This window comes from Gymnoscopelus braueri, assembly GCF_963280865.1.
Source record: "Gymnoscopelus braueri genome assembly, chromosome: 18".
Lineage (NCBI taxonomy): Eukaryota > Metazoa > Chordata > Actinopteri > Myctophiformes > Myctophidae > Gymnoscopelus > Gymnoscopelus braueri.
The window spans coordinates 13,109,689-13,123,525 of NC_137618.1; the positions used below are offsets into that span (position 1 = coordinate 13,109,689).

General features: G+C 40.2%; 1 protein-coding gene across 1 annotated transcript; it reads left to right on the plus strand.

Moving 5' to 3' along the window:
- Nucleotides 1-673: 673 nt before the first annotated feature.
- On the plus strand, nt 674-13,058 carry hao2 (hydroxyacid oxidase 2 (long chain); the record flags this gene model as incomplete). Its single annotated transcript, XM_080412691.1, has 8 exons — nt 674-696; nt 4,208-4,360; nt 5,938-6,089; nt 6,792-7,075; nt 8,056-8,277; nt 9,554-9,712; nt 11,717-11,786; nt 12,487-13,058. 8 exons carry the CDS (start codon nt 674-676, stop codon nt 12,540-12,542), a joined length of 1,119 nt encoding a protein of 372 aa, XP_080268817.1. The 3' UTR covers nt 12,543-13,058.
- Between the last annotated feature and the right edge of the window lie 779 nt (nt 13,059-13,837).

A 13,837-nucleotide genomic window follows, 5' to 3' on the forward strand; every position in this document is an offset into this window, starting at 1 on the left:
TTTTGGAATATTAACTTTGATAATATTCCAAGATAATCCCCTGGCTCAAACGCATCTTTATTAATATCCAAAGTATATCATTAGAAATAGTTTCCCGTTTCATGTTGTGCTGCTGCCAAGGAAAGAGGTTATGAATTATGGTTCATTCAAGGCTAGGGCCATGGGTCCTCAAGTGACCTTGGGTTTATTCTTAGTAGACAGTGTAGACAGTGTAGACAGTGGTAGTAGCAGTAGTAATGTTATAGCAGGAGAGGTACTGTAGTAATGTACTGCAATTGGTAGTAGTATAAGAAGTACTGCAGTAATGTAAATGTAGTGGTAGAAGTAGTAGTTGTTGTAACAGCAACAGTAGTAATAATAATAATAATAATTATTATTATTATAATAATTATAACAACAATAATTAACAGTAAAAGGCCCGTTAGTAATAAGTAAGTGGTAGGTAATAGTATCATCAAAGGAAATCAAACTGATTGACCTCTTTCGTAATTTTTCTTGCAGCAGCGGTATCCTAAAAACTGTTCTGACTGAAGTAGCTCTTATAATATAGTAACAATATGAGTATTGCATAGTAATAATAGTACAAGTAATGTGATAGTAATAAAAATGGTCTACCTCTTTGTTCTTTCTTCAGGTTATGACTCTACCAGGAGAGAAGTTCTGTTGAAAGAGAATGAGCATTACAAGTTGTAATCGGTGAGTACACTAGAGATTTTTTTACCATTATAAAATATAATAGTAGAAATAGATCGGAGAAGAAGTAGAGTTTTGACTACAAAATCATACAAAGCCTCACATGAGTTAGCCAGTATGTCATACATACTATATTACAATTGGCATATCTGCCCATGCGCGGAGTGCCACTGCCTGCAGGCAGTCTGCCTGCAGGCAGTTTGTTTGTAATAACTGCACATGCGCATGCATGGACGTAGCGAAACCCGAAACCGAAACCAACACCACGCAGCCGCTTTTGTAATCTCCCCACAACAACAACATACGCGTACATACGTACATATTGCTTTCACTTTGCTCATGTCTCTCTATCACACCACACTCACGCTAATATGTCATTTACATCCCACACAAAACATTCAAACACGCCAGTGTCTCAACGCAGCCGCGAGCCCTCGCTAGAGCCCTCGCTAGAGCCCTCGCTAGATAATAAGCGAGCCCTCGCTAGATAATAAGCGAGCCCTCGCTAGATAATAAGCGAGCCCTCGCTAGAGACGGGCGCCCGGACCTCTAGTACTATACATTGGAATAGTGTAACATGTCATCCTTTGGTCTCTTGTACTGTACATACAGTACATGTATATACAGTATATTGTCATAGTATAACATGTCATACTATGGTCCCTTATATATACATAAATACAGTATATTGTCATCATAGTATATAACATACTATGTATACTATGGTCCCTTGTACATACATGTATATACAGTACAGTATTGTCATAGTATAACATACTATGGTCTCTTGTACATGTGTGCCTCTTGTGCTCATGGCTGTCATCCCCATCAGCACTTTCCAGCCGGTGTAAACACAATAAGAGTAGGGTTCATGCACAGGTCACATGCACGCACACGCGCACATGCACACACGCACACACACACACAGTTAGCACGCATCTCTCTGAAGGTTTGATTCTGACCCACCCAAAGCTAAAACAGGGAACACATAGATTGCCATGGACACAAGGGTTTATTTCTGTTAAAAATATTAATTAAGGGGGGGGGGAAACGCCAAAGTGTGGATGCCTAACTGGTGAGTCGCTTAAAACCTCTTTTTTATTCCCAAACAATCTGAAATGTGTCTGAAACCAGTTGATCCAGCGTTGTTATGGGGCTTTTACCACCTATTTTTCTTCTCCATTCTAGATGTGGTAGGTTTTAGCTGATTTAATGTTAATCAATAATGGAGTTCAGAGTACATTCTTCACACACAGCAGATGAACTTTTATCTCATGGTCCAGGCTGACTACGTCATTCACGAAGCTGCTCTACCACATTATTTTAGGAAGGAGGGATCATACAAAGAGGCATTTAAAAATGTTTTTAAAAACTTAAACCAGATCTAAGTTGTATATTGGTCTACATTCCACAACTTCTTCAAGTTTTAAGTTTGGGAAACTCTTTGGTACTCTTCAGTTTCTGGAACAAACTCTCCCAGAAAACTGCAGGTCTGCTACAACTCTCAGTTCTTTTAAATCAAAGCTAAAAACCGTCCTGCCTTTTATTGAGGGTTATTTATTTACTAATTGTATTGTTTTCAAATGTCCTTAAAGCTTAATGTTTAATCTAAAGCACTTTGAATTGCCTTGTTGTTGAAATGTGCTGTACAAATAAACTTGCCTTGCCTTGGTAATACTACAGCAGTTTTTCTATGCTGCGCACGAAACCATCTTGTAGTTTATCAATTTATTGATTTATTCTTCAAATGTACAGCTTTGTTGCACAGGGTTACATACTGTAGGTTAATCCTTAATCGTTGTGGAGTTTGTGAACTAACATCGATAGTGTTTATGATGTGTAACACCGAAAAGAGATATTATTGTGCTCTCTTCTCAACAGTGAGTGTAATAATTCAACTGACAAAGTTTCTCAACATTGGTCAGAGATACAGATTCATTGGCTGTTACTTTCTTAAAGCCATACTATGTAGAGTGTTTGTCTGATCATCCGTTTCTGTCAGTGTGTTTATGTAGCCTGTTGTTCTGGCAATTATTGTCTGAATCCTGCCTGTATCTGTGCCCGTGTGTCGTGTTCCTACACTCAGCCTGTTATGTAGTGTAGTGCTTCTCAAAGTAGGGAACGGGGACCCCCAGTGGTCCTTGAGGGGGTTCCAGGGGGTCCCCAGCAAATTGAGGAACAGTTTAACCACTTAAGCTCAATTGTATTTATTGGATATTTTTTTAAACAAATTGACACAGTTTCTCTTATGGGGTGCCTGGCACAACATCTTTTCAAAAGGGGGTCTGTGGCCAAATACCTAAAAGTTTTGGGGCCCTTGGCGTGAAAATGTTTGAGAACCATTGATCTAGTGAACCTGTTTTGCCCCACAATTCATGCCTGCTCATTCCTGCACTATTGGGCTGAGCTTAACTGCATTCCTGACAGCAGTTTGCAGTGGTGTAAAGTAACTAAGTACATTTACTCAAGTACTGTACTTAAAAACAATGTTGAGGTATTTTTACTTTACTGGAGTATTTCCAATTTTTTGTACTTTTACTTCTACTCCACTACATCTCAGAGGCAAATATTGTACTTTTTACTCCACTGCAATTATTTGAAAACTTTAGTTACTAGTTACTTTGTAGATTTAGATTATTATCACAAAATATACATTACCCACTTCCGCCCTATATATATTTCGGCCATTTGAAAATAGCCGATCTACAAGCTCACAATGCGTCGCACAGATCTGCTATTTTCAAAAGATGTTTATACATTTGAAAACTTGTGAAATGGGACATTCTGCATAATGAGTAATTTCTACTTTTGATACTTTAAAGGGCAAGACCACTTTGGTAGAGGTTTGGGTTGTGTAGTTACCTCGCCATGATGTAACTCCAAAGGTGGACAAGAAATCAAAAATAATTGCTCCATTGATTAGAAATTGATAATTCTAAATTTGCTCCTCATTGACTTACATTGTACGGTAAAAAAGCTCTCAAAGTCACTCTTTTAGCACGTAAACGAACAAAGCTGATTCAGACAATATAGAACATCACCAAACCCAGTACTGTTTGTTTTTTTAATAAAAGTGTTAACTTCCTGCTGATTTTACTATTTGAAGATCCGGATCCGGATCCGCGAATCCAGTCCGGGTTTTCTTCTTAATAAAAATAGCAAAATCAACCGAAAGTTAACATTTTTATATATAAAAAAAAAACAGTACTGGGTTTGGTGATGTTCTATATTGTCTGAAACTTTGTTTGCGTTTGTTTACGTGCTAAAAGAGTGACTTTGAGAGCTGTTTTACCGTACAATGTAAGTCAATGAGGAGCATATTTTGAATGATCAATTTCTAATCAATGGAGCAATTATTTTTAATTTCTTGTCCACCTTTGGAGTTACATCATGGCAAGGTAAATACACAAGACAAACCTCTACCAAAGTGGTCTTGCCCTTTAAGTAAAAAAAAATTGTGTACTTTTTCCACCACTGGCAGTCTGTACTAAAAGCTCTGTGTTCCCGTCTACAGAGAGGGTGGTCGCTGTGCAGAGATGTCTATGGTATGCCTCACAGACTTTGAAGAGTACGCAAAGTCACATCTGTCCAAGGCAACCTGGGATTACTACGCTGCGGGAGCAGACGAGTGCTGCACCAGGGATGATAATCTGGTGGCTTACAAACGGTACGGTAAAAATGTACAGTATTTAAGAAGGTACAGTAAAGACGTACAGATTCATATAGCAATAACATACAAAACAATTGGTTAAAGGGATAGTTCACCCCAAAAATTACTTTTTTCTATCGATTAGTCACACCATGGAGATTTTTTTTGTGTCGCATTCCTAAGCCAATAATTTGATGAATGTGACAAAAATATCCATGAATTCAAGTCTCCATGGGGGTGAACTATCCCTTTAAAGTACTTGAGAGAGCTGGAGCTACTGTACCAAGATCTACTGACAAACAGTATGGAGAGAAAAACTGTGCGTGTGTGTGTGCGTCTGTTTCAAATACTTACCATGTGTAATGTATTTGAGAAAAGATATGTTTATACTGTAGGTACAGTACACTACCGACCGTCTTTTATATATTTGCAATAATGTGTGAAATATAGTCAATACATTTGTACTATATGTTATACGGTTCAAGGACATTAGCAGAATTCTGCCATCGTAAAGTATGTGTGAGGCCTAGTTCAGACCAAATTGTTTTGACGAGATAAAACCCTTTGACCCAATTTATAATGTTATTGCAGTGTCTTACGCTGAAATACGCCGTTGCATGCTGCCATCGTATGACGGAGCATAGATTTAAGCATTAGAACGTTGTGGAGCGGTCTGAATGACCCTCAACAGAACACATCTTAGCAGCAGTGTCTGTCTGCTGATAAACAAAATGGCGAGGAACAGGTGCTCACCCAAGGACATAGAAAACAATTAGAGATACACAAGTTCAGGGACACTCTCACTGCATGATTCAAGGGCTTCAAGATTACAAAACACATTCATTATTTAACCATTTACATACACCCATAATAAGTGTTCACTGCCCTACAAACTGACCAAAACCAAACTTTGAAAGGTGAACAAATCAAGTGTTCATTTAACTCAAGTGTGTATAAAAATTACTCTCATGGCTGAAAATGGGTAGAGTTTTCACATTTATAAAACTGTGTAGTACACGCCTTTATGGCTCCAGCTAAGATATTACCTCAGCCAAGAACAATAACTTAATACACAGTAAAGTTCTGTGCTAATTTATCCATTTGTAACTATTGTCTAAGTAAGTAACCTTTTTGCACTAAAATATGGTGCTAGCACTTATCCCTATATACTTAGTTGACCGGGGTGCCCCAGGGCTCCATACTAGGTGTACGGCCGATCTCTTCACTGAAAATAGATGATCTACAAGCTTGCATTGCGTCACGATACGACACGTTGTGAGCTTGTAGATCCGCTATTTTCACAATATTTATCTGTGGAACCGAGACAAACTAAATGTAATGCCTCAACTCCTACAATTCCGAGTGCTTATCAGGGTGGGGGTCCCCAGTTCAAATATGGTTATTTTGTGTGGGGGGGGGGGGTCGTGGCCTGAAAAGGTTGAGAACCACTGCTCTACCAATCTGGGAACCCAGACCAAATGAGAAGGAAAAACAGCGCCCTCTGCTGTTTGTACTTCAAACGCAGAGCAGAATCTGTTCTTGAGAGATTACTGCTCTACTACTTCATGCTATATCTGTTTCCCTCCCTGGTTCAGGATCCGTCTGAGGCCACGCATCCTGCGGGACGTGTCGGTGAGTGACACCAGGACCACAGTGCAGGGAACAGAGATCAGCTTCCCAGTCGGCATCGCGCCAACCGCCTTCCACTGTCTGGCCTGGCATGAAGGAGAGGTGGCCACAGCCAGGGGTGAGAGAGCGAGAGCGTGAGAGCGAGCATTTGTGTTCACTTGTACAGTACTGTCCTTTATGATTGACCGAGTGCATGTTCTGTGTCTATGGTCTGTTAGCACTCCTAACCAGTGGTGGAATAAGTACTCAAATGTTTTACTTAAGTATTAGTATCAATACTGCAAAGTAGATGTAAAAGTCCAGAATTCAAAATGTGATTGAGTAAAAGTACAAAATTATTGGTATCAAAATGTATTTAAAAGTGCCAAAAGTAGAATGTCCCATTTCACAAGTTTTAAAATGTATAAAAATCTTGAAAATAGCAGATCTACGCTTGTAGATCGGCTATTTAAAAAGGCCGAAATATATATAGGGCTGAAGTGGTTAATGTATGTTTTGTCATAATTGTTTTGTCAAAATCTACACAGTAACTAGTAACTAACAGTTTTCAAATAAAAGTACTGAAAATTGGATATACTCCAGTAAAGTAAAAAATACCTCAAAATTGTACTTAAGTACAGTACTTGAGTACTTAGTACTTACTTTACACCACAGCTCCTAACGGACCATAGGGCGACGTTGTAATGACAACGGAGCTACCAGAGGAATGCGCCAAAAGACTTACCCTATCCTAACACCCCCCCCCCCCCACACACACACACACACACACACACACACACACACACCCTCCATCTCCTTTTCCTCCTCCCCAAAAAAACAGCCTCGGAGGCGGTGAACACCTGCTACATCAGCAGCACCTACTCCACCTGCTCGGTGGAGGAGATCGTGGCGGCGGCGCCCAACGGCTACCGCTGGTTCCAGCTGTACGTGTACCGCGACCGGAAGCTGTCGGAGCAGATCGTGCACCGCGTGGAGGCGCTGGGCTACAAGGCCCTGGTGCTCACCGTGGACGTGCCCTACACCGGGAAGCGCCGCAACGACATCCGCAACCAGTTCAAGCTGCCGCCGCACCTCAAGGTCAAGAACTTTGACGGCATGTTCCAGGTATTATAGTGGAGCACTAAACATTTTACGCTCTCTTTTTTTACTGATGTAGACGTAGTTTACTTTTACTTAACCACTTAAAGGGATAGTTCACCCACAAAATGACTTTTTTCCTATCGATTACTCAACCTATGGAGACATGAATATTTTTTTTGTTTTTGTCACATTCCTATGCCAATAATTTGATGACCGGCAGCGGTTCCGATTGGAGACACAAAGAGTCTCCTTTGTGTCTCCTACCGGCAGTGGTGGAAAGTAACTAAGTACATTTACTTAAGTACTGTACTTAAGTACAATTTTGAGGTATTTGTACTTTACTTGAGTATTTCTAATTTCCTATACTTTTACTTCTACTCCACTACATCTCAGAGGCAAATATTGTACTTTTACTCCACTACAATTATTTGAGAACTTCAGTTACTAGTTACTTTGCAGATGTAAATTATCATATTATGAAACATACATTAACCACTTTAGGCCTATTTAATACATAGGCTATTTGAAAATAGCCGATCTACAAGCTCACAACGCGTCGCTTAGCGACGCGTTGTGAGCTTGTAGATCTGCTATTTTCAAACATTTTAGTACTTTTACTTTTGGTACTTTAAGTACATTTTGATGCCAATACTTTTGTACTTTTACTCAAGTAATTTTTGGATTCTGGACTTTTACTTGTAACAGAGTATTTTTATTTTGCAGTATTGGTACTTTTACTTAAGTAAAGAATTTGAGTACTGTCCACTGGTAATCAAATAATTGGCTTAGGAATGCGACAAAAAACTAATCGATAGAAAGTCATTTTGGGGGTGAACTATCCTTTTAAGCCCTAGTTGGCCGAAGTCCCAACTATCTGATAGTTTCACTGAACGTTCACCCCAGAACGGATGCTATAGGGTCCAAGTGGGTTAATTAAGTAAAGAAATCTGGGTAAAAGTGCATTTCTCAGCATTACATCTGTCCTGCATTGTCCCTGTAAAAAGCAAGAGGCAACGAACGCCGAGGAGTACGGGATGCCTGCCAACACCCTGGACCCCTCCATCAGCTGGAAGGACGTCTACTGGCTGCAGTCTCTCACCCGTCTGCCCATCATCATCAAGGGCATCCTCACCAAGGAGGACGCCGAGCTGGCCGTGGAGCACGGCGTCCAGGGGATCATCGTGTCCAACCACGGAGGCCGGCAGCTGGACGGAGGACCCGCCACGGTCAGACTGCAGTAGCACTATACTCTTTCTTGCGTCTAAAACAGACGAATCTTTGGTGTTAATTGTCTCAAGCAAGAAATGCCACCCTACATTTTTTTCAAATCGGCCTGATGGTGGCGCTATAACAGCCAGATTTCTGTGAGCAGCTTATCTATTGCACCGTTGCACCGATTGGCGTGAAACTTTTGCACGCACACTCCCTGGAAGCCAAGGAAAAACCTCTGCCCCAAATCTTTCACATCGGCCTGTTATAGCGCCACCAGGAGGCCGAATTATAGATTTTTAAAAATATTACTCCTACAGATTTTGTCCAAAATAGTGGCCCATTTTGAACAAAATGCCTCAAATCATGACAATCGCGGGAATCATCATCCGAATGCCAAGAAACATTGCTGGCCCACAATAAGCTACCTGTCCTGGTGGAGACATGTATGTGCTCCGAGGAGCACATACATTTCTAGTTTAACACCAAATGGAGTCCATTTGGCATAGGGCCATAATTTTTACTGGAATCCCCTCAAGTACCCCTGTGGTCCCCAGACCCCACTTTGAGAGCCACTGGTGTAGATATAGTCACAAATGCAATCGCTGCTGCGGGACAATGTGCCATGTCATGGTGTCCGTGGAGTTTAAACTGAGACCCTAAGCTAAATCTAAAATGTAAAAATTTCAATAATTTGTTTATTGATTTGGACAAAATCAATGAATCAGATTAACCACTCTGTTGTTTGTATATTGTTCTGTGGACCCCAGGAAGAAGGTGGTGTAACAGCTAGTGGGGATCCTAAATAAACAGACAGTCAGAGACAGGATAACATACAGTCTATTGATTGTACATTTGGCTGTCGTGGTGATATGTTAGGTTAATTTTGGTTAGGTTACCTCGAGTAAAGGTCGAGTTAAATAATGTTGGATTACATCGTCTGGTTATGATACTGAGGGTGATAGGGATGCACCGATATACATCAGCTGTACATCAGTGACTGAAGACATTGGCCTTGCTGACTGCCATCAGCCTATCTGCCAGATAGGATGATATTCAACAATGGCAGTGTATACAATAACAGAAAAAAGAAAAGACACTAGTATAGAGCCCTGAGGAACTCCAGTCAACCATATAGGTTTTAAATTGTTAATTTTTTATAATGAAAATGTCTTTGTTTTCCTGGTACAATCGGGGATCTCTCTCTCTCTCTCCCCCTCTCTCTCTCTCTCTGTCTCTCTCTATGTGTCTGTCTCTCTCTCTCTCTCTCTCTCTCTCTCTCTCTCTCTACAGATAGATGCCCTGTCTGAGATCGTGGACACGGTACAGGGCCGGATCGAGGTGTATCTGGACGGAGGCATCAGGACAGGCAGTGACGTGCTGAAGGCCCTGGCCTTGGGAGCCAAGTGTGTGTTCATTGGCAGACCAGCCGTATGGGGTCTGGCCTACAAGGTAACACAACCAGTGTGCGTGTGCCTGCGCGTGTGCACGCGTGTGTGTGCGTGTGTGATGATTTTAGTTGTAGTTTAAAACAGTCTAATAGTATTTCTGTCACTAATCATATTCAACAAACTAGACAACTACAAAGTAGAAACGATCAGCTATGACTTATAATAATAATAATAATAATAATAATAATAATAATAATAATAATAATAATAATAATAATAGCACCTTTCATACAAATCATGCTGCTCAAAGCCTGCTACTGTACATTAAAGAGCTAAGAAAAACTGAAAACAGATTGAAAGTAAGCAAATAAGAAAAACAAAGTGCTTTGCAATAACAAAGAAAGAAAAACACGGCTAAAATCCTTTAGTAAAGCACATAATAAATCAATAACAAAGTTAAACAGAACAATTATGGAAATGGACAATAAAATGACTTAAAATAGTGAGAAATAGTACTGTAGAAAGACTAGGTTAAAAACATATGTTTTTAAGTGTCATATAAAGACCTCAACAGAGGTCAACAGAGGTCTTTAAGTAAGGTGTTCTATGATCTGGGAGCATAATTGTAGAAATCTGCATCTCCAATGTCCTTTTGTGTGGGGTTATGTATATCTAGCAACCCTGCAGTAGGGAATCTAACAGTGGTGGAAAAAGTACTCAAATGTTTTACTTAAGTAAAAGTATCAATACGGCAATGTAGAAATACTCCGTTACAAGTAAAAGTCCGGAATTCAAAATGTACATGAGTAAAAGTACATAAGTGTTGGCATCAAAATGTACTTAAAGTACCAAAAGTAAAAGTAGTCATTATGCAGAAATCCTTCATTTCATGTTTTCAAAATGTATAAAATCCTTTGAAAATAGCAGATCTACAAGCTCACAACGCGTACATGTACTTAGTTACTTTACACCACTAGAATCTAAGGGCTGGTGAAGGAACATGAAACCACAGGGAGTGTGTGATGTGGGCCGTCTTGTCTACTAATTACTGATTGCGAGATCACAGAGAGTTAACAGCCTAAAGTAAACCCTAGTGTCCCAATTCTTGGGCAAACATTCACCCAAAATATCCTATCTACAAGCTCACAACACATTGCATTGCGTTGCGATGGCCTGTGAGCTTGTAGATAGGCAATTTTCTGTGAAGATATTTGGTATAGAGGGGAGAAAAGGAGGGGACCTGCTTGCCTAGTATGGACCCCTGGAGGACTATGGTCAACCAAGTATATCATTAATTGGTTAAAGATTGTCTTCACTGTTGGTAGATATTTCTTTGACACAGACAAAGGTCAGCAACGCTGAATTCACACCAACAGCAAGCGTTTTCATGGGTTCAATGGGTGTGTACAAAAAGTACAAAACATCCACGTCACTTTCTTGTGTATACTGTATGCAACTTCTGATAGGATGACGCTTTGTCTTGCCGCAAACCTCAGTGATAAAGTTGAACTTTCCTCAACTTTTTCCGCACCACATTTTGCTGGCTCTGCGCTTCTGTCGCAGTGAGGTCACATTCCTTGCCACAGACAATGCATGGAACCATACCCCTTTCTCAGAGCGCAGAAGCGGAATACCAGTCTTGGTGTAGTAGACAGCCGAGCGCACCAACAGATGTGACCTTCCCACCATCCAAGACATCAAAGCTCGCTGGCACTTTACGGCATCTGCATACTCACATATATTATGTTTCCATTAGATGTTGATAACCTAGGAGTACAAACAAACGTGGCGTACAAACACCTTCAAACACCTTAAGTGCTAGGACAAAACTGTTCTCTTTATAATAATGCCCCCTCCTCTTATTTTTCTTGTTTCTTTTATTATTATTATTACTAATGCTGCTACAATGTCTGAGGAGCCGAACACAAGACATAACGCTAAAGACCACCTTGAGCATTCAATCTTGTGAGAATTTGGTGTAAAAAAAAAAGAAGTCTGATTTCACCTCATATGATTGCATCACACATTTCAAGTGAAATGAGCGTTTGTCTCCTTCTCGTTCCAGGGTGAAGAGGGAGTGCGAGAGGTGTTGCAGATCTTAAATGATGAGTTCCGCCTGTGTATGGCTCTGTCTGGTGAGTCACGTTAAATACAAACACTCTGCACACGCAACCATGCTGTGGCCTGCAGGCTGGAGACTGGAGAGTCTGTGGTTCATCATTTCCTGCAAATTACGAGGAAATTCTATTCGAAAGAATAGAATTTGAAAGATATAAGGCAAGAAGTGACTTGAGAAATGACAATGGCTTTTACAGCCGTCACAGGGAAACCACAAGGTTTTCATGTTTAAGCTATTTCCCCAAACAATGATGCTATAATAATATCAATACACACACGACACACTTCTAAATTCATGCCTACGCTCTTGTGAGTCTAGTCTACCCTGGCGTGTAGGGTCTCAGTTTAATCTCCAATGGAACATAGTCCCGCAGCAGCTAACGTGGGACAATCAACACAGTCTCTGTCTGCAATAGTTCAGGGGTACAGTGAGACATTTGGTGTCTCCCCCGGGATCCAAACGTACAAAAATTATGCCCTAGTTCATCTACAACCTCACAACGCGTTACATACTGTCTGTCAGCTGTTTCAACTATTTTTTTTTAAATGTTTGACATTTTTGGGGGGAATTTGTTTTTAGGACATGTGTAGGGAAGGTAAAAAGTAAATAAATAAAACAGGACCCCCCCCCAAAAACACCACTGCACTGCACCAGTAGGTCACCCTGTTGGTTATGTTTCAAATGATGATGTCTCTATCTGTACCATTTTCAAACAGGTTGCAGGAACGTGGCTGAGATCAACAGGAACCTCATTCAGTTCTCTAAACTCTGAGGCACCAGTAGAGGGCGACATTGAGTGAGAAGTACAGTGCAACTACAGGGATGACTGGCCAGGCCTGTCTACTGATGACGCGGTCCAATACTACAGAGACACTCATCTACAAAACATTAAGAGCTCTTCAGCTTAAAATCATTAAAATCAATCAGCTTTTTTTGTTTTATCATTGAGCTGAGTTCCTTGGATGAAAAGCTCATAAGATGGACACTACACGTGCAAGTCTTTGTAGCTAAATAATCCACTATCTATCTAAGAGTGCACGAGTGTGAGAGTGAATAGAGGGCTGACATTCTGTCTGTGAGGTGGAGGGGAGGGGTGATTTTGGTGGCAAACTAAGTAAGTGAACAATGATGGATTTATTTTTACTTTTTTGGCATTTTGATCAGAGAAAATTGATATCTATCATTAAATCTGTGGAACATTTTTATTTGATTGTAAAGGCTGTAATGGTTGGTGACTTACAGCCTTTCCAAAATGACTGCTGCAATGAGAGTGTTTGAATAAATGCCTGCTGACATAAAGTGTTGTTCTAGCGCTCCCTAATGTTTCTGGAGTCAATGCCTCATACTGTAAATAATACTCGCTGCAGTGCTGTTACAGTGTTTTCTCTGGCCCTGAGAGGAATTTATTTGAAAGATCTTAATGTAGAGCAGATGAAGACCTGGCAGGATTGCTGCACTGGCTACTATTTGATACAATGTCAACACAAAATTCTACAAATTAAATGAATGTTACCATTAGCAACATTAGTACAGGACAGACACAGCGAGGACTTCTACAATTGTTACCACTACACTACATGTACACTCAGGGACCATATTTGATCTTGACATTTGAACAAAATGTGATATCACCATTTAGGAAATTTGCATTCAATATCAGGATATACCAACTTGTGGGCTTGTAGATCAGCTATTTTCAAATAGCCTAGGTATAAAATAGGACTAAAGCGGTTAATGCATGTTTCATAATATAATAATGTATATCTGAAAAGTAACTAAAGTTTTCAAATCATTGTAGTGGAGTAAAAGTACAATATTTGCCTCTGAGATGTAGTGGAGTAGAAATTGGAAATACTCAAGTAAAGTACAAATACCTCAAAATTGTACTTAAGTACAGTACTTAAGTAAATGTACTTAGTTACTTTACACCACTGAGGATAATGAATCTTAAACACTATCAACTTGGCGCCCCCATTTTGGGGGGTCTCATAATAGGAGGCAATTTCGAAACTGTTCCAAAATTGTCAAGCATTGTCAAACAAATAGAGAAAATAGGCAATCTACAGT